The sequence below is a fragment of the Caretta caretta genome, chromosome 24 (genome assembly GCF_965140235.1).
Source record: "Caretta caretta isolate rCarCar2 chromosome 24, rCarCar1.hap1, whole genome shotgun sequence".
Taxonomy (NCBI): domain Eukaryota; kingdom Metazoa; phylum Chordata; order Testudines; family Cheloniidae; genus Caretta; species Caretta caretta.
The window spans coordinates 4,392,385-4,410,857 of record NC_134229.1 but is presented as its reverse complement, the minus strand read 5'-3'; the positions used below and the strand labels follow the sequence as shown (position 1 = coordinate 4,410,857).

Here is an 18,473-nt window from a genome sequence, read left to right as displayed (position 1 = left end):
GTTGCTCAGGCCTTTCTCCTGCAGGTGATGTGTGAAGGGACAGCCGGAGTTTAAAGGGAGACTTCAGGGCTAGGGAACATTCAAATGGCTTCTTCCGGTGGAGCTGAATCATGCAGGGGCAGATGCTGGCTCATATGAGCCTGGCAGTTGCTTTTACGCTGGTCTGTTTGGTGGTGGGGTTTGTGGCTGCCCTCCCCACAAAGAAGTGGTAGGTCTTAGGGTGGAGAAGGGGAAGAATTAGGCAGACACCAGAAGCTCTCTGGCTGCCTGCTGCTTAGTAGCCATGTTGCCAGGTGCACACTTTTGAGTCAGGTTACCCCCAGGAGAGGGGCTGCGTTGGGGAAGAGGTGTTGGGGGTCTTAGGGACCTTTCACATGTTTAGGATTTCTGGTAAGTTTCACCTTCACTCTGAATTTTTTTTTTTGTTCCTAACTGCAGCGTTCCCTAGGCCTTTCCTCCGTATGTTACCTAGTGGAACCCTCAGTCGCTCTCCCCAGGCGATGAGACTTCTTGCAAACCATCCTTGTAGCGTGCAGCATTTCCAGCCTACCACCTTCCACAATCCATCTGTTTCGTTGCCCTGCCACTCTCTTCCCACATCCCCCAGTACCTCCACCCTCTGTGCCCCTTCCCCCTGCCACGTGCTGCTCCTAACTGGCAGCTGTTCCTTGCAGCAGCGATGACACGAGGGGGCGGGGAATCCTGTCTCTGCTACTGGGCCTGAGCCTAAAGACCATCCTTCCTCTCTGAACATGCTGCCTTCGAACCTGCCTGGCGACCCATCGGGGGTGGGGAGGGAATTATCGCTGTGCTTGGGCCGAGCAGCATCCGGATCAAATACTTCTCATTCTATTTGTTTTCTCTGAGGATGCTAAGACACCATAAGGGCAGTTCATGGCTCACTGAAGGCCCATCGCTTTTATTTACAGACAGCACATGGCAGTGATAAATTCTTGCCCTGAGAAGTGGGAACGAAAAACAGCCCATCGTGGTTACAGATCAAGCAGCAGAGGGTCCATAGGACTTAACATGGAATTTAAACCCTGAAGCTGCCCCTTATGTAAACAGGATTTAAATGCCACCCGCCCTGCATGCAAGTCGATTTCATCCCATTTGCTTCTGTTTATTCCCCTGATTTAAAAATAAAAATCCTTCTTATCTGAACAGCTCTGCGGTGTCAAGTCAGTGGGTATCTCCGTCGACGCTAGAGGGTGTTCGTCATCCCATTTGGGCTTGGTAGTTCCACCCCATGAAGCAGCTTCTATGACTGCCCAATGACACCAAGAAGCAAAGACCCCCTCCGGGTGGGGGGGAAGGAGATAACATCAAGGGTCCAAAAAAGCCGTGAGTCTTGAGTATCAAGCAACTGAGAGCAGGAGGGATGGGAAAACCGACAAAGCTGGTGTCGTAGCTGTGAGGAAGAGACTTTGTGAGCCAAAGACCTCACTGGGTTTTTTATTGGCGTTGGATCTCATATTCCTTTCCATGGAAAGATCTTCCCTGCTTCCTGAAACTCCCACCCTTGGAAGGGGGGGGAGAGCATGTGATCCTTGAATTCACGGAGGAGGCTGCTCCATGCGCAAACGTGAGAGAGGTGGTCAGAGCAGCAGTGTCTTGAGGGCTTATGTCTGCAGCAACTCTGTGTCCTAGCCCTGGTCTACACTAGTGTAGACATATCCTTAGAGAGCAGCTGATGGGGAAGAAGTCTTTTCCGGCAGCTCTCAAGCCCAGGAACCCTTGGCAGGGGGTGTCCTGCCGGCTTGCCTTGAATGCGGGAGGGCTCTGAAAAGAGTGAAAATGCTTGTGTCAAGCCTCCCAAAGGATCGGGTGTTTGCCATTTTCCTCTTCCCAGCTCAGGGAAGGGTGGGGAGGGTAGCCACTGCAGGAGCTGGGCGTCAGGGCTCGCTTGGGGGATATGAGGGACCGCAGGCAGCTTTTGTTGGCGGGTGTAATGACACAAGTTATGGAGCATATGACTTCTTGCTATTTAGGTGGCAGAAAACTTAAATCCCTTTGAGAAAATCTAGCAACTTCCTAAGAGGTTAAGACCCCCCCCACCCCCGTGTCCCTTCCATCTCATAGTTCTCTGTCTTTTCTCTTTCTTCACTCTGTTGAGGGTGGCTGTGGCTGGCTATTTTCACTGCGCCAATGTTAATTTTGTGCCACTTGCTTACAGATTAACTAGCAAACAGGCCGGGCCAGTGTCTTTTAAGAATTATAGAATTTAGATACTGTGATGACTATAAAGATGCAGCTCTATGGGCCTGGTTCTCAGTAACTCTGACCTACAGATGCTGGCCTGGAGTGCAAAGGGGCCGCAGAGCGGATGGAAATGGCTGGATGAAGATCCCCTAGCTCTCTGGGTAGTGTGGAGCTGGTGAAAGGAACCTGCTCCCATCTGTTGGGGTAGGAGGTGAATTGAGGGCATGGCCAGAGAACCATAGAGAGCCCAGCACCTGCTTATGGGGAGTGCAAAGATGGGTGAAAATCCATCCCAGCCCCAAGCCTAGTAACGGGGCAACTGGTAATATATCACCCTCCGGCTCTTATCCGCCGTCCATCTCAACGAGGGTAAATATCATTATCTCCATTTGACTGATGGGGAAACTGAGGCACAGAGTGGCAAAGTGACTTGTACAACAGCAGGCTAGTGGCAGAGTTGCGCATAGAGCTGATGTTCCTTGACTCTGTCCTATGCACTAGCCCCTAGACCAAACTGCCTCCCTTTTGTGTTCAAGTCGGTGTTAAAATTTTAACCCGCCTTTGAAGGGAGGCTCCTGTCAGTTTAGCCTACAAATGGGGTTTGTTTGTTTTTTAATTAAAAAGCAAATTTTCCCCTCAAAAGGCTACTACAAGAAATGCCTTTCCCCCTTCTTCGAGATTAATTCAATCCTGTCCTGTCCTCCCCCACTTCAATCCCTTGAGGGTTTGTGAGCCGGAGCAGGGCTGCAGGCTGGAGCGGGAGAACCTGAAAGTGATACTCACTCGCCCAGGGGTAGGTTCCGCACTGCAGTGGTGCATGGGCCTCGTGCTCTGTCTCTCTCTGCACAGTGGGAAATTTCAGCCACTGACGGCCTGATCCTACCCCTGATGAAATCCAGGCTCATTGCAATGGAGACTGGATCTGATCCATGGGCCCGAGTCCCCCTGCGCTTTGCGGTGTCATTTGTCCCAGTGGGTGTGAACACTAGCTGTGGGCTGACATGATGCATAAGGGCTGACTTTCCCCTTCTGCCTACCTAATTTCTTCTGGATTTTCCCTAATACCTACCTATGAGTTACTGCTCCCTGATGCGTGCGGGCTAGGATGGTCTCCAGAAATCAGCTCGTAAATGTTTTCTAGACCTTCCTGTCCCCTGGTGGCCGTCGGTCTGGTCAGGGTGGCTGCCTTCCTGCCGTAAACCGGGTCATCAAACTCCAGCGGGTTCTGAGGGGAAGGAGAGAGGGAGAAAGTGAAAGGAACGCAGAATTGCTCTGCGCCATTCCTATTCACGCCGTGTGGTGCTGGGGAGAGGCATGGGACGGGCAGCACGGGGGACAGGGATTCCTGGTGCACCCACAGAGCAGGAACAGCATAAATCACGGCCCCCCACTCCATGCATCATCCCCCACCGATATGCCTCAGCCCTAACTTCAGCGGCAGCGTGGGTCTGTGGGTAGGGCACTGACATGTGACTCAGGGAAGCTGTGTTCTGTTCCTAGCTCTGCCACCGCTCCACTGGGTGAGCTTGGTCATGTCCTGCTCTGTGCCTCAGTTCCCCCTCCCACCCTCTGTCTTTGCTGCATAGATTGTCAGACAGAGACAGGCTTTTGCTATGTATCTGCATCACCCAGCACAATGGGGCTCTGATCTCAGGTGCAGCCTCTAGGCATTACCATAATACTTCAGAATAGTGGAAGGTTTAGGGGAAATCAGTCTCCTTGGCCCATTAAGTCCGCGGTCTCTTTACCAGCAGAGGTGGGAAATAGCATTGGTGGGTTCTGTGGGAGAGACCTCCACCCACTAGGATTGGGACTGAGCCCCACCAAACTCATTGCACACAGGCCCCCAAACAGCCAGCAAGCGTGAATAACCAGTGGGATGTGAACCGGCGCCCCGAGTGTGTTTCAGGGCCCATCAGACTCAACTTATCCTGCCCCCTTGTGGCCATTTAAAGTGCCGCTCCCCACTTGTCCTTCCACGTGGCACCCACCTCTGAGGATTGCCCAGATGGCCTCCCCTGGGCCCCCTCGATGGCGAGAGCTGCAGGCAACCGCCTCCTCCGGGACCCCTGCCCCGACGTGCTCCGGAGGAGCCTGCGGTGTCCTGGGGACGGCTCGGCGGGAGGTCTGGATGAGCCCCGAGGCAAGGTGGACGCCGTGTCCTGCAGCACTCTGGGTAGAGCCTGGGGCCGGGACCGGCACGCCAGCTCTACCTCCGCATAGATGTTCTCGGGGTCGGGGCTGGGCAGCGAGCCTCGTCCCATGGCGTAGAAGGGGATGGGCTCGTCGGGTTCACAGTAGATGCGGCGTTCAGGGGGCGGGAAGCCCTCGCAGGGCTCGGCGTAGGTGTGGAAGCGCATTAGCTGCTGGTACTTGGCCTCTGCGGGCTGGGCCGGTGTGGGCTGCTCAGCGGGGACGGGCGCTTTGCTGACGTGGGCGTAGGGCTCCACAGAGGCCCCTGCCTCTTGCACAGGGCTGCTCGGCCTCGGAGTGGGGCCAGCCTTGGCGGGGAGCAGGGGAATGGCACAGGGAGCCTAAGGGAGGAATGAAATGAAGTCAGCTTCCGTCTAAGCAGCCCTGCTCCTCCCCTCTTTGTCTGTGTCCACGTTTACCTCCTTGGAAGGGCTTCCCTCGTTCCTTTGCTCTGCAGCCAGCGGGCAGGGATGGCTCTGTTGGCCGGGGGCCTGGGGCTGTCTGAGAACCAGGCTGTATGCTTGGCCGCCTGCTGCTGGGGGGACATTTGCTGGCTCGAGTGGAGCACCAGACCCTGCTTCAGCTCCAGCCGGGATCCCACCACTCTCTTGGCTCTTGTCGCCCTGTGGCAAAGGGAAAAGCTCCTGAGCGATAGACGTGGCATTAGGTCTGGGGTTCCATGACTGGGACTCCTAGGTGCTACGGCAATAAAAATTGCAAACTGCAACAGAGCACAGGGCTGGGTGTCAGGACACCTGGGTTCTCTTCCTAGGGTGCAGGGCGTAGTGGGGAGAACAGAGCACAGGGTAGCTGGACTCCCAGCTTCTATGCCACTGATTCACTGTGCCACCTGGACCAACTTGCCTTTCAATTGCCTCATGGTGGGGAAATACTCCCAGTGCACCGGGGATAGTTCTGCACTGCTGCATGTCTGGGGTGAGGGGGGGACAATTCATTCAGGTGCTAATTACTGTAACATCTGTGACTGCCTCGCATTCCACGGCTGTCATGGTGCTGACCTCAGCCCCTCCTGTTGCACAAGCCCAGACCCATGCTGCTTGGCCTGGGGAATCCCCATCAGCAGTACAGGGCCTATGACACACAGCGGAACAATTCTGATCCCCTCCAGCAGAGGGCAGTGGTGACACCAACCAGCCAGCACATCCCCATGCCTTTCTTATGACGGCAGTTGCGGCATTCAAGCGATCCCTGGGCGCGCAGTGGGATGTCAGGCGCTCTGGGCGAGTCGCTCTCTTACCCTGGGGCATGGTGCTGTCAGGAACTCATCGTAGGGGGTGACGGGGGCGGTGGTGTAGTGCAGAAGCAGACCCTGAAGCTCGACGTGGGCGCTGTTCTCTCCTAGGATCACGTAGCACTCGTCTTCCAGCTGATCTAGGATGAAGTGCCGGCAGCGATCTCTGCCCCTGGAGCCCAGAGAGAAATCAACACAGGGGGTGAAATTCCATCCACACCGGAGTGACTGGGAATTGCGCTACTTCCACCCAGTGGCTCTGGCTCAGTGGCGTCCAGGTCTTCAAGGAACCGGGGAGGCCAGTGGGGTTGGAAGAGGCGCTCCCACGTTCACGATACCCACAACACCAGCGTTGTGTGGCTCCTTGTCCCCCACCGCCCCCCAGGCAGCTGGGCCATGTAACAACAACGATCCCCAGCTCTGAGAGACCGACTGGCCCTACACAGTGAGGCGCTCAGCAACCAGCATCGATGGGGACCTGGCGAAGCACAGAGAGCAGCGAGTGGGGCTGGGGCAGCTTGGAGATCTCACCTGCGAGGCTGGCTTAGGAGCAAGGGGCGGCCAGGTGACCTCACCTGTACGACAAGACAAATCCCATGGTGCTTTCACTGAAGCGAATCAGGAAAGAGCCCAGCGGCTTCTCCTGCAGCAGCTGCTCCGTGTCCCTGTGTGGGAAGGACAAACGAGGTCAGAAATAATCCAGGTGGGAAGCCAAGTGAGGGGGCAGCAGCTCCTGGGTAAGAGATGTGGCTTGGTAGGGCTGGGGTAGGAGCTGCTGGTAGTTCGGGAACAATATCTCAGCCCCCCCCAGCCCCCCGCCAGGCTTGGAAAGGGGCAGTCTAGGCATGGGGACTCCTGCAGGCTCGCAGCCTCCTGTGTCCTGGCATGCAGCGAGTGGGGGCAAATCCAGCTTGTTAGGAGAGGAGCTGGGGAAAGAACCCAGGAGTCCTGGCTCCCTGGCCTTCCCCACTGCCGCTCCCTTCATTTAGGCAGGAGGGTGAAACTCCTTCCTTAGCCCTATTTGTGGCAGCAGGGCATGGCGCTGCCTGTAGGAACAGCCCCAGGGTCCAGGGGATGCTGCTGTGGGGCCGAGCCACGTACCTCCCACCGCTGGCGCCTGGGTACCTGCCAGGCGCCCCCAGCCCCTCACCTCCTGCTGATGAAGCCGTGAAACCAGGGCGGCAGCTGCCCCTGCTGGCAGATCCGGCTCGCCTGCGTGCGCTCGAACCATGCCCGGGTCCGGGCCTGCAGCGCCGACGGGGCCTCGGGAGGGTCCAGCCTGGGCCCCAGCCTCGCCTGCGTCTCTGCTCCCTGCACGGGGTCCCTGAGAAGAGACCAGCTCAGCTTGGCACTGGCCGCCGGCCATGAGCTGAGAGGGTCCTAAGGGAGTGAGAGCAACAGAGGCCTAGATGGGGGGTGGTGGTGGAGATGGGGGCCATGTCCTTCCACACACCCCCCTTAGTGCCAAGCTGGGGCAAGCAGTGACTGAGGGGAGCCCACTCCCCCAACCCTGCCGTATGGTGGATGTGGCAGGCGGCACACCGAGCCCTAAGCCTAGGCCGAGCGAGGGCAGGAGGGGCCTCGCACCCTTTGCCAAGGCCCTTCTTTCCGGCAGTCCCTTGGGGTTCCCTTTGTGCTGACACCTCTGGGGAGCTAATCTCTGGCTTATCAAGTAGAGGCTTCTGCTTCCAGAGACCTGGAGAGGATCCTCTGGGGGTTTCTGTCCTTCTAGGACCAAAGGCCCTGGCCTCTCTGATAAGGACCTGAGCGAGATGCCATGAGCGGGCCACTGGGCCAGGCAGGTGTCCCAGGCCGATTAAAAATACTCCCCCTCCAGGAGCCAGAACGGACGGACGGATGGAAAGATACTGTAGGGTTCTCGGGTGAATAGACTAATGGATGGATGGATAGATACAGGAGGGGGGAGACAGAAGGATGGACGGATGGATGAGTACTATAGAGTGGACAGATGGATGAATGGATACTCTAGAGTGGATTGATGATGGACAGATACTGTAGGGTTGTTGGATGGATAGACAGGGTAGGATGGATGGATGGATGGATAGACTGATGGACAGATACTGTAAAGGTGGATGGATGGACAACTAGTGAAGGATGGATGGATGGATTGACGGATAGATCCTGTACAGTGAATAGACATATGGACAGTGGACAGAAGGTGGATGGTTGGACAGATACGGTAGAGCAGACAGACAGACGAATGAATGGACGGGTAGACGGGCAGTACGGAGTAGACGGATGGATACTGTGGAGTGGGTGGGTGAGTGGATGGATGCTGTAGGGTGAGTGCCTCGTTACAGATGGGTGGCTGGACAGACGGCTGGACAGAAGAGTGGGCTGAATACAGTACCCGATGCATTTCCCCCCCAGCACGCACATTTGTTCCATTATTTAACCCGCTCTAGCAGACAGACACCCAGGGCACCCTCCCCCAGCTCCCCTCATTCTGCACCCGCCAGACGCTCCCCCCACACCGCAGAGCCCTGCACAGTCCCGAGCAACTGGAGAATGGCCAGTCCGACACCTCTCGGGACTGTGGTGCCGTGACCCGGAGCCGCAAGGTGCTGGATCGAGAGCTGCTGATTCCTACCCTGGTATAGGTGCCCTGGTCCCTCTGAGAGCCAGGAGGCTGCTTCTCTTTCTGGGCCCCGGCTGGCGCCCTGCTGAGCCCAGCACTGGTACCATCCAGCTGGGCCAGCTCGTCCGCGTTGTTGTCTTTGCTGAGACCGTTGGGTTTAAATGTGCTGAAGAGGAAGGGTCCCTGATTATCCCAGACGTCAGCCCCTGGGGATGGAAACAAACAGGGCTCGATCCTCCAGCAAGGCCCCCCTGTAGGCTCAAAAGCCTTCCCATCCCCCTGCACTCCTGCAGGTGCAAGAGTCTTCTCTGCAGCTCTCGTCCCCATCCCGGGTCTCTTTCCTGCCTGGCCTTTGGCCCCATTATGCAAGCCCCCTCAGGGGACTGCACTGGGCGGGGAAAAGGAGGTGGAGCTGGCCTGCAATGTAGATCGGCATCCACTGCCCTGCTTCCCATAGACCTTCCGAGCCATAAGAATATCTGTTGATGGGGAAACTGAGGCACAGAGCAGGGATGTACCTTGCCACACCTAGCAAGCCAGAGCTAGGATTAGAACCAAGGTCTCCAGCCAGCCCTGTTCCATTAGCCTGGCCTTGTTACACCTGACCCCAGAGGTGGAGAGCCCAGCAGCTGGTGCTGATTGCGGCTGCTTTGTTCTGTTCCTATGGAGGTGAGGTGGGGCTAGCCTGAGCCCTTGCAGATGGGAACAGCCTGGCAGGAAAGAAGTTTGTTTTGGGCTCTGGTCAGCCTAAATCTAAAGGATGCTGTTACTCCAGAAGAGGTTGAACTCATTACCTGCCGAGTCCAATCTGCAGCTGGAGCAGGCTGGGGAAACTGAGCCAGGGTGGCTGCAATGCTGTGCTCTGCTGCAAGGGGGCGCTCTGATGTCTTGCACCCTTCCGTAAAGCCTTGCGGTGCTGGATTCTCCACACACCTGCCAATGCTTGGGCCTTTATCGCTACTCTCATGATACGGGTTGTTTTTCACCAAGCCGCAGCTCCTGGAGTCCTGTGATGAGGTGAGACTCCCAGCTCCCTCTCTCTTTGTTAAAATACTTTTCTAGCTTGGGATGTGTGTATATTTTTTTTCAAAATATGAGCCCTGGTTTAATCCTAAAGGCCCAGAAAACTAGAAGGCAAATAAAAAGCTCCCAAAATGTCTTATTGTTTTAAACAAAATCTCATGATTTTCTGGGCTCTGAATCACGACTTTTGAATTCTTGGAGTAGGCAGAAGTGCACCCTGCAGGTAGCTCTTGGTGCCTGCTTTCCCCAGGTGCCCATGATGCCGTGGGGGTTGAGGGGGAGAGAATTAATCCCCCAGGGTGCAGTTTCCAAATGCAGCCACCTTGCTCTAGAGGCGTGAGGAAGGGTAGAAAGAACATGGAGCATCTTCCTCGCCCTAGCAAAAAGATGCAAAATAAATGCCCCTGCTTTGCTGAATCTTCGCTGAGGAAGCAATAAGACAGCTGCTATGCCGGGATTGCAGCTAGGTCAGCTCAGCCACCCTCTCCTCTGTGTCCTTGCTCTGGATGGCACCGGGAGCAAAGCCTAGAGCTGCGCAGGGCGCGCTTTCCCTTCTAACATGCTGGTTGGGGTTGCTTTTAAACTTTGCCCAGCTTCCACTGTTCGGCTGATGTTTCCCATGCTGGGTATCTGAATTTTGGGGGCAAGTTTCTGCTAAAAACTTTCCGCTGTTTCAGAGAAAGAGTGTAGGGAAAAATCCGTCCTTCTGCCCATGCAGAAAAAATGCTTCCTATCCCGTATGGGACTGTGCAATCAAAGACTGCCCCAGAATTCAGCCCCCTTGCAGCAAGATTCACAGGAAGCCTTAACTGGGCACTTCTTACCTTTGGAGGGTTTGGTTTTTTACTAGCTTAATGTTCTTTTAATGGGTTTAACATAATCGCAACCTCTTCGGGGGCAGGGACTCTCTCTCAATGTGTATATCTAGCACCTTGTGGCCCTAATCTTCGATTGAGACCTTGAAGGCTACTGTAATAATCCCAGGAAATACAATTGTTCTGTTGTGTTCTAATCCTGATCTAATTACAGGGGATCTCTCAATAGTGTTTCATAAGGGTTAATTAAAACAGGAAGTAATTATTTAAATCAGTTGATCCATCCCACCTTCTTAGCATCCCGGAGATGTCTGCCAGCGATTGCCATGGCATGTTTCGGAGTCCTATTAATAATAGCCCATCTCCTGCCACTCAAATGGAGAGCAGGGTTTCAAGGCCCCAATCCTGCAATGTGATCAATATTTGTTTGTGCCCACAAGGACATCAGTTGATCTCCTTGGAGCTCTGCCCAGGGACAGGGTTGCATGCTCAGAGATCTGACTCTGGGATCAGGGCCTACCCTTGTGCAAAGGAGAGACACCTCTCTCGAAAGTGACCTAACTGTCTTTTCCTGTTGCTGCAGCCGAGTTTGTCCCAGGATATCAGAGAGACGAGGTGGGGGAGGCAATATCTCCTCTTGGACTTTTGACTTCTGTTGGCGAAAGAGACAAGCTTTCGAGCTACACAGAGCTCTTCTTCGGGGCCCGGAAATGTCTCTCTTTTACCAGCCGTATTGGTTCCCATAAAAGAGATCCCCTCCCGCTCTTGTCTCTCATTTCCCCTCCCTTTTGTTCCTTTAAGAAAGAAAAGGCACCAAGTCACGCCCCCAGCCCCCCCAGTCAGCATGAGCACCGTGGGAGTGCGGGCTGCTGCCCATTCCGTTCGGGCAGCGTTTGACATCTGCTTTGCACTGGGGCAAACAGCCAGCCCGAGGCTCAGGGTGCGGGAGTATTGGGCCTCCGCCTTCGAAAGCGTTTAGGCTAGGAGAGATGCCATGCGCTCACCGCTCCCCTCGGAGAATGCATTGCAGGGGTGGCTCTGGAGCAGGGCATAACTGGCCCATCAAACCGTCTGGCCCAGGTCAGCAGCTTAGGGCATGGATGTCGTCTGGAGGCTGGCATGAAACGAGCTGTGTGGGTCTCGGTGCGACCTCTGCCAGGAAGGGCTCTGCATTCCCCCAACCCAGCCCCCACAGCTGGGCAACCTCCGTAATGAGCTCCGCTCCAAGCTTGGCTCGTGGGAGGGGACCCGGGGCTCCATTGCCCAAGGGGACATGCCCTCCGGGTCACACCCAGGTCTGAACAGCTGCAGGACTCATGCACTGGATCAACCCAATGCTTGGCGGGCAGTTGCCCCTCTGTGGCATGGGGGGTAGATTCCCCACTCCTGCCTGCAGGACTCCGATCTCCCTGGCTCTCGCCCACGTCCCTCTTCACTGGACTCCCCTTAAGGGAACAGATCTGATCCTGTGAAGAGCGGTCGAGGTTGCTCCCGTCTCCCCCCGAGCCCCAGCGGCTCCTACCTGTCCTAAGGCCCTCCTCGACCTGGGAGTCCATGCCCTGCAGCAGCCCCTGCGGGGAGCTGCCCTCCGAGGCCCTGGCAGCGATGTCTGCTGGAGGCAGGGGAACTTGCAAGTCCTCCTCGCGTGCGCTCTGCATGCAAAGGGCAGGAAGCAGCTACCGAAGCCACAAGATGCTGCTCGTTCACGGGCGAGCAAAGGAGCGCTGCCGGCGACGTCATGGAAAAGGAAAGTGCCGTGGCAGAGTTCTGGGGCTAGGTGCTGGGGCTGGAGATGAGGGGGTGGGGTCACCGCAGCGCTGGGCAGGACAGGGCCTGTGTCTAGGCTAAATCCCTCTGTGCCAGTCTGGGGGGCTGAAAAACCAGCCAGCTCGCGGCAGCTGGAGCTGGTCAGAGGGGCCTGCTGAGTACTAGCCCATGAGACCTGGGTTCGAGTCCAGACGCTGCCCTAGCCTCCCTGAGTGACCTTAGACAAATCACTTGAACTCAGTTTCCCCCTTGTATAACGGAGAATCATCTTTCCTTCGTCTCGTTAGACTATCACTGAGCCCCCCGAGGGAACTGTCCGTGGCTCTGGGTCTGTGAAGGGTCTGGTGCAAGGGGGCCCTGATCTCAGTTGGGGTGTCTGGGTGCTGATGCTAGACAAACAAGTACCGTTAAACATGAGACCCCCTCGGTATTATCCTGCCAGGGTGTTTGAGATAAGGTGCTTTTGCTATTTGGAGGCCTGACCTGGGCGAGATCACCGGGGAAGCTGTCTGGGGCCAGGCTAGTCCTTGGACGGGGGACCTCGAAAGCGTTCCAGGGCACAGTGGGGAGAGCAGCGTACCCTCTGCTGCAGGGGTGTGGGGTGGGTGACCCAGCAGGGGGCGCTCTCCTACCAGGCGGGGCTGCCCCAGGGTGGCAGGGCTGTGCCACTGAGCGGGTGACCTAATTCTCTTCCCGAGTAAGGAGGAGGCAGTGCTGAGGCAGGGCCATGGGTTCGAGGCTTCGAGCTTCCGCCACCGTTCTGTGTGCCCAGAGTCTGTCCCAGATTTCCCAAGGGACTGGGTATTTTGTGATCCCGGCGGAAGGCTTGTCAATTAAACAATTAATGTTTGAACAGGGCTTTGGAAACTTAAAGAGCTCTAAAAGAGCCGGGTCTTGTTTATCGGACCCAGCCAACAGATGGGCAAGGGATTCCTAGATCCCAAGACTAGCGGGACCACTGTGATCACCTAGTCTGACCTCCAGGCCAGAGAACGGCCCCAGAACAATCCCTAGAGCAGAGCTTCTAGCAAAACATCTCATCTTGATTTTAAAATGATCAGAGATGGGTTAAGGAAGCGACTTGGGAGCCAGGACTCCTGGGTTCCTTTCCATGCTCTGACAGGGGAGACCTCAGTGGTTAGAGCAGAAGGCTGGCAGGCAGGATTCCTGGGTTTAAACCCCTCTGCCAGTGATCCTGGGTGAGTGTCTTCTCTTCTCTGTGCCTGATTCCCCTCAGCAAAATGGGGTAAAATATTTGTCCCCCTAGGCTGTGAGTAGAAACTCCCTCTCTCAGTGGAGTTGGGGGGAAGCTAAATTTAGAAGAGCACCTAAAGCTGGTGGGGGGGTTGGTCAAAGGTTATGGCCCCACCCACCAGCTGATCTTCATACAAATATTCTCCCTCCCCAACACCCAGGCCAATCCAACCGGGTGTTTTACTATGATCCTGTCTGTGAAAAGTCTTCTTCAATCAGTCCAGCCAGGAGGGAAGAACAGTCCCCTGGGGTGGGGGAGGCCGCCAATCACACTTCGCCAGTGGCTCCCATAAGCTGGAAACTTTGTCTAAACAGCTCATACTTGGCAGGAAAAGGGGGTTGAGTCGCGAGCCACCGGGAAGCAGAAAAAGGGCAAAATCCTGTAATTTACTTATAAGGAAAAATATAGCCAACTCGCTTCAGGCAACTGCACTGGCTCCCTCTAGTGGGCCAAAGTCTCCCTGCAGCCTCATTAGTTCCTGTGTGTTGCAAATTTAACATTAGAGCCATGGGAGGATGATAATGATGATTGATGATTGATGGCTACTAAAGCTCCAGCTGAGATCAGGGTGCTGCTGTGGTGGGCGCTGCATAGAGTAAGAGACAGTCCCTGCAGAGAGCTTGCCGGTCTCAGTATACAAGAGACAAAGGTACTTTTGTAGCCCCAGGAAGATCAGGGAAGAGTTCCGCTCTGTGTGAATCTGCAGTGAGATTCAGGGGTGGCTGGGCCCGGCAGCCGAAGGGAAAGCAGTCGCAGATCGAGTGTTTGGGACGGCCAGGATTCGTGCTCCCTGGCTGGCTATAATGCGAAGAGAAAGAGCTCTTAATTGCATCTCTCGGGCCTGTGGTAACGAAGGGCACATCAAGTATAGCTGTTTAAACGGATCAGCCATGGCAGCTGAGACTAGGACACCCGCCCATTGGCTTCAGGCATCAACTGGCTCGGGGAGATTCCAGGTGCTTCCGCGGATGCATTACTGATTATAGGGCAATTGTTCCCCGAGATCTGGGTTCTAATCCCAGGCCCTTTGCTTCGCTCTCAGTTTCCCCTCTGTGAAATGGGGGTAATGCTACTGACCTTCCTTTGTGAAGCCCTACAAGTTCTATGAATCTGGACAGCCAGGCTGGGTATCTGGGGTAACACAAGCTTAATTTCTTTTTTGTTTTTTTCCCGTTTCCCTGACTTGCTGCGGTTACCCAGCTGGGCATTTCAGGGCCCCTCTGCACAGAAATGCTTTCATTAAATCTGTCCAGTGAAATCGGTGGAAGCCCTGTGTTGATTACTTTGGTATAACACCTTGTCTATATGAGAAAATTTGACCAGTTACCCCAGCGTAACCCCTCATGTGCACACACTGTTTCACCTATCAAAGTATTTGTGTTTGTTTAGTTTAAACCTCTTCTTAAGCAACACAAATTAATCTGGGGGAAAAAATAATAATAGCCCCTGGCTCTTATAACCCATTGCTCTCAGCATACTTTACAAAGGATCTCCGTGTCGGTATTGCCATTGTACAGGTGGGGAAACCGAGGCACCGAGAGGCAAGGTGACTTGCTCAAGGCCATCCAGCAGCAGAGCCAGGAATAGAATGCTGTTCACCTGAGTCCCGGGCCAGTGTGCTATCCACTAGGCCACACTACCTCCCTCTGCCAGATACCCTTATCCCAGAATCAGGGTGGCTTATACCAGTGTTACAATTTCAGTTTAAATTCTCTCTGTTGGTTAACCGGGTGCAATCATCGCAGGTGGACAAGACTGCAAGCTCTGTCCCTCATCAATGCCTGGACAGCACCTAGCACTTCATGGATGGGCCTGCAAATGCACAATCACGCTGTTGTGGCATGTCTGTGTTGGTGGAATCCCTGCAGTTCCAATGTCCTTTAACCGGCTGGGGTTAAAGTCCCCCCACATGTGACATGCAGTTTTATTCTACCTTAAGAGATCTGTTCCTCCTCTTTCTTTTCACACCTCAGCAGCCTCCCAGCCTTACCCTGGTTCCCCTCTGGGCATTTTGGTTAGAATGTTTTTATCTGTCAAACAGGTTTCCTGTTTGCAATCCCCCAGCTTCTGAGCCACAGAGCAAAGCAGAGAAAGGGGAAGAGAAGTCTTTTTTTACAGCTGATTTGCCCTGCTCTCTGAGTTCAGCGAGGGCTAAGCAGAAGGCAGGAGATCCTGTGGTTCTGGGAACAGCTGGACTCAAATACCCTTGGATTTACTGTTCCAGCTCCGGGAGAAATCAAGGCACTGGGCAATGCTGCTTCGAGTGACCTTAAGAAACCTGTCCTAGCTTCTGTTTGCTGTTGGCCATGATTTTTGGGAAGGCCTATCTCAGGGCTTTCTCAAGAGAACTTGATGGAAGGATCATATTTTTTTAACAGGTTTTCTCAGGGTCTTGCTCATTTCAGAGTTTGCTGCCTTTTTTTTTTTTAAATCCCATAAAAATCTAGGGACTCTGAGTCACTTTATTTGGAGCCTGCTTTGCTGAGTCTGGGGGTGGTAGTTAAATAAAGAGGAGGAGGAGGAACGAAACAGCTGGGATTGGTCAATATCAGAGGAAACTGGCCAGAATTCCCCACCAGGAGAGGTGTCATAGACGATCTGAGCTCTTTCATATATCGCCTCTCAACAGAAAACTAACCAGAGCTGGTTCATCTGAGCTGCCTACACGCTGGGGAGACCAGACGTCTTGCTGTCCAGGAAAATTCTGGAGTGACTCTCCTGTATTGGTTCTGAGCGCGGTGGGATTTCTGGAAAGGAAGCAGTCACAAGCCACCAGGAGGCTAGTTCCAAAGAAACACAAGAGGAGCACAATTACTGTGAGCCGAGAACTTGGTGAGTAAGGATGGATGCAACACAGAGTTTGTTCTCATCCACCCAAAGCAAACAGGTGGTTGTCTTTGTAATCAGCAGATCCCCAGCCAGTGTAATTCAGCGGGGCTGCAGCCAAGTCAGTGGAGTGATGCGAACTTACAGGAGCGGGGGATCTGGCCTTGCATGGTTTTGCGGCAGTGGGGAAGATCTCAGGGGATGTTCTGGTCAGTGATAAGGTGTGGGAGGTGACCTACCATCTTGTTGTGATCCTTTTAATCTGGCAAGTTTCAGAACAGGGTCTGCAAAATAGTCATAGAAATAAAATCAGGGAAATACAGGGCTGGACGGACACCAAGAGGTCCATATCTTCCCCGGCTGAGGCACGAGCATTTACCATTCCATGTACCGAAACTATTTGCCCATTCCAGAGAAAAAACAAAGGATGTTTTTACTTGCCTGAATGGAGCAGAATTTTGCAAAGCTGTTGTTTGTTCTCACTCATGGGCTGCTTTCCCTGCTGTTTGCTAGTGGGACGGGGGAGAGAGGCATGTCTGTATCAAAGGGTTGAGTCATCTCTTTCTCCACGGCTCCTATCAGTTTTGTCAGTCCCCCTCATTCCCCCCCATTTGGACACCGAGGTATTTTGAAAGTGAGATTCCATATTTGGAAATTTACATGGCAAATCTGGCCGGCTTATTTTCCTCTTTATTGAATGATGCAAATAATATTTATTTTGTGCAGCTGCTTAGTGGAGATGAGGCTGATTTCAGTAAACAGCTCCTGTGGGCAACAGCAGGGTGTGCTGATTTATTTTTGGATCAGGTACCAGAAGGGGATTCCTATCAATGGGAGCAGATAGGTAGCTGTCACTGGGAACAGTGGCAGATGCTGCAGAAACCTCCTGAGCTTTGCTGGTGGGGTCTGTCTGGAGCAGACCGCTTTGATTGCTAGCACTGTTGAGTTAAATTCACAATTCCCTGGCTTGACAGTGATGTGGGTTTTACCCAGCTGAAAACAACGCAGCCCCGGGTGGTGACTGGTTTTAAATCCCGTTTGAAGCCTTCTGGAAATCAATGTCTGTGTAGGTTATGGAGCCTTTTCTCTTGTAGGTTGCTGTTACTGTTATACCAGGATATGTTAATGGCCACCAAGCAGGCCTTTAATCTAAGACAAAGCTAAGCAGCCTTCTTCCAGGCTAAAGGGAAGGAGTAACTAAGCTCCTTTTACACAGTGAGAGCTGGAAACAATAGAAGCCACCGCCCAAGGCAACGAGCGGCAAGGTCTGATTGAGGTCTAAGTTGTGTGGGCTCAAGGGTTCCCTGACTGCAAAGGCTGGGGCAAGGTGAGTGTTAGACAAGCTGGGTGCATGAACAAGAGAAGCAGTGTTGCGAATGGCACTGAGAGAGAGCAGAGACAGAGCTTCTTGGGCACAGAACGCACTGGAGGGTCAGGCGTGGGGATTACTGAACAAGGAAATTGACGGCTGTTGTTTGTTCCTACTGTGTTCAGGGACACGAGACTTTGTGCTCATTCTTTGTAAATAAACAGGATTGCCTCGTATCATCGGTTTCTGAATGACCCAGCAAGGCCCTGAATATTGGATAAATGCTCGGGATGAAAGAGCAACAGAACCACCTAACATATGTCCAGTGCCTTCTCTGAAACGGGTCAGTCTCAGACTGCGTTCCAGCAGGCCAGGTGCCAACGTGGCACATAACTGACCGGCTCTGGCTGGTGATCTTCTTGGGTCACGGAGACCAAACTCCCCGTTAGCCCTTCGAGGGGATCCCAACAAGGACAGAGCTGAGGAACATTGGCTGCACCGCTGAAGACCTGGCCCTGCAGGTTTTCAAAGTCTCCTGCTGCTCCAGTAATAGCTAAGAAGCAGTGTAGTGGGCTTCCGGATAGCTGACCTGGCTCTGAAATTGCATCAGATCTGGGCGCTTCCTATTTGGTGGACAGTGCACTGGACTGGGATTCTGTTCTTGGCCCTGCTGCTGGCCTGCTGGATAACCATGGGCAAGTCACATCTCCTCTCAGTGCTTCAGTTTCCCCATCTGGAAAATGGGGATAAAGATCGTGACTTCCTTGGAAAGCACTTTGAGATCTGCTGACAAACCCTGCCCGATGAGGAGTAGGTGGTCAGGATGATGATGCTGTTAAATATACTTGGCTCTGGACGGGTTGGAAGGTCTGTTTGTATTTTTTGCTCCTGGGTAACAGCTGCACTATCTCAAGCTTAATGGTGGGTACGGCTCAGGCTCTTAGTCGCTTAGCATGCCTCCCCTCCCTTCTGACTGGTTCCCGAATGGAATTCCTGTGGATTGTAACAGCAACACCGCACGCCATCCGCAAAACACTGTCAGCCCAGGCAGTGAAAAAACTGCCAGCTCCCTCCCCTCCTCCTTCTGCAAGCATCATGAACCCACGGCAGTTATCTGGAGCTTGCCCCTGGATCATAAGAATGGCCATGCTTGGTCAGACCAAAGGTCCATCTAGCCCAGTGTCCTGTCTTCTGACAGTGCAGATGCTTCCAAGGGAATGAACGGAACAGGG

General features: G+C 54.0%; 2 protein-coding genes across 4 annotated transcripts in view; one reads left to right on the top strand and one right to left on the bottom strand.

Annotated features, from left to right (window-relative positions):
- Positions 1 to 903: 903 nt before the first annotated feature.
- On the bottom strand, positions 904 to 11,758 carry SH2D2A (SH2 domain containing 2A). 2 transcript variants are annotated; one of them, XM_048828265.2, is made up of 9 exons: positions 11,607 to 11,758; positions 8,259 to 8,452; positions 6,798 to 7,027; positions 6,223 to 6,312; positions 5,654 to 5,819; positions 4,815 to 5,018; positions 4,194 to 4,736; positions 3,272 to 3,427; positions 904 to 1,782 (listed from the first exon to the last, which is right to left on the bottom strand). In XM_048828265.2, exons 1-8 carry the CDS (start codon positions 11,740 to 11,742, stop codon positions 3,272 to 3,274), a joined length of 1,719 nt encoding a protein of 572 aa, XP_048684222.1. In that variant the 5' UTR covers positions 11,743 to 11,758; the 3' UTR covers positions 904 to 1,782. The 2 variants fall into 2 exon arrangements, with proteins under 2 accessions (XP_048684222.1, XP_074979166.1); XM_075123065.1 differs by lacking the exon at positions 11,607 to 11,758 and having other exon boundaries at positions 6,798 to 6,971; positions 8,259 to 8,444.
- A 3,857-nt stretch (positions 11,759 to 15,615) lies between these two features.
- The window catches only part of LOC125625860 (death-associated protein kinase 2), a 33,988-nt gene continuing 31,130 nt past the window's right edge, over positions 15,616 to 18,473 (top strand). The window contains exon 1 of one of the 2 annotated variants that reach the window (XM_048828427.2): positions 15,616 to 15,938. The gene's annotated coding sequence lies outside the window, so the exon portion shown is untranslated. The remainder of the gene's footprint in view (positions 15,939 to 18,473) is intronic. The other variant, XM_048828423.2, reaches the window with a different exon arrangement.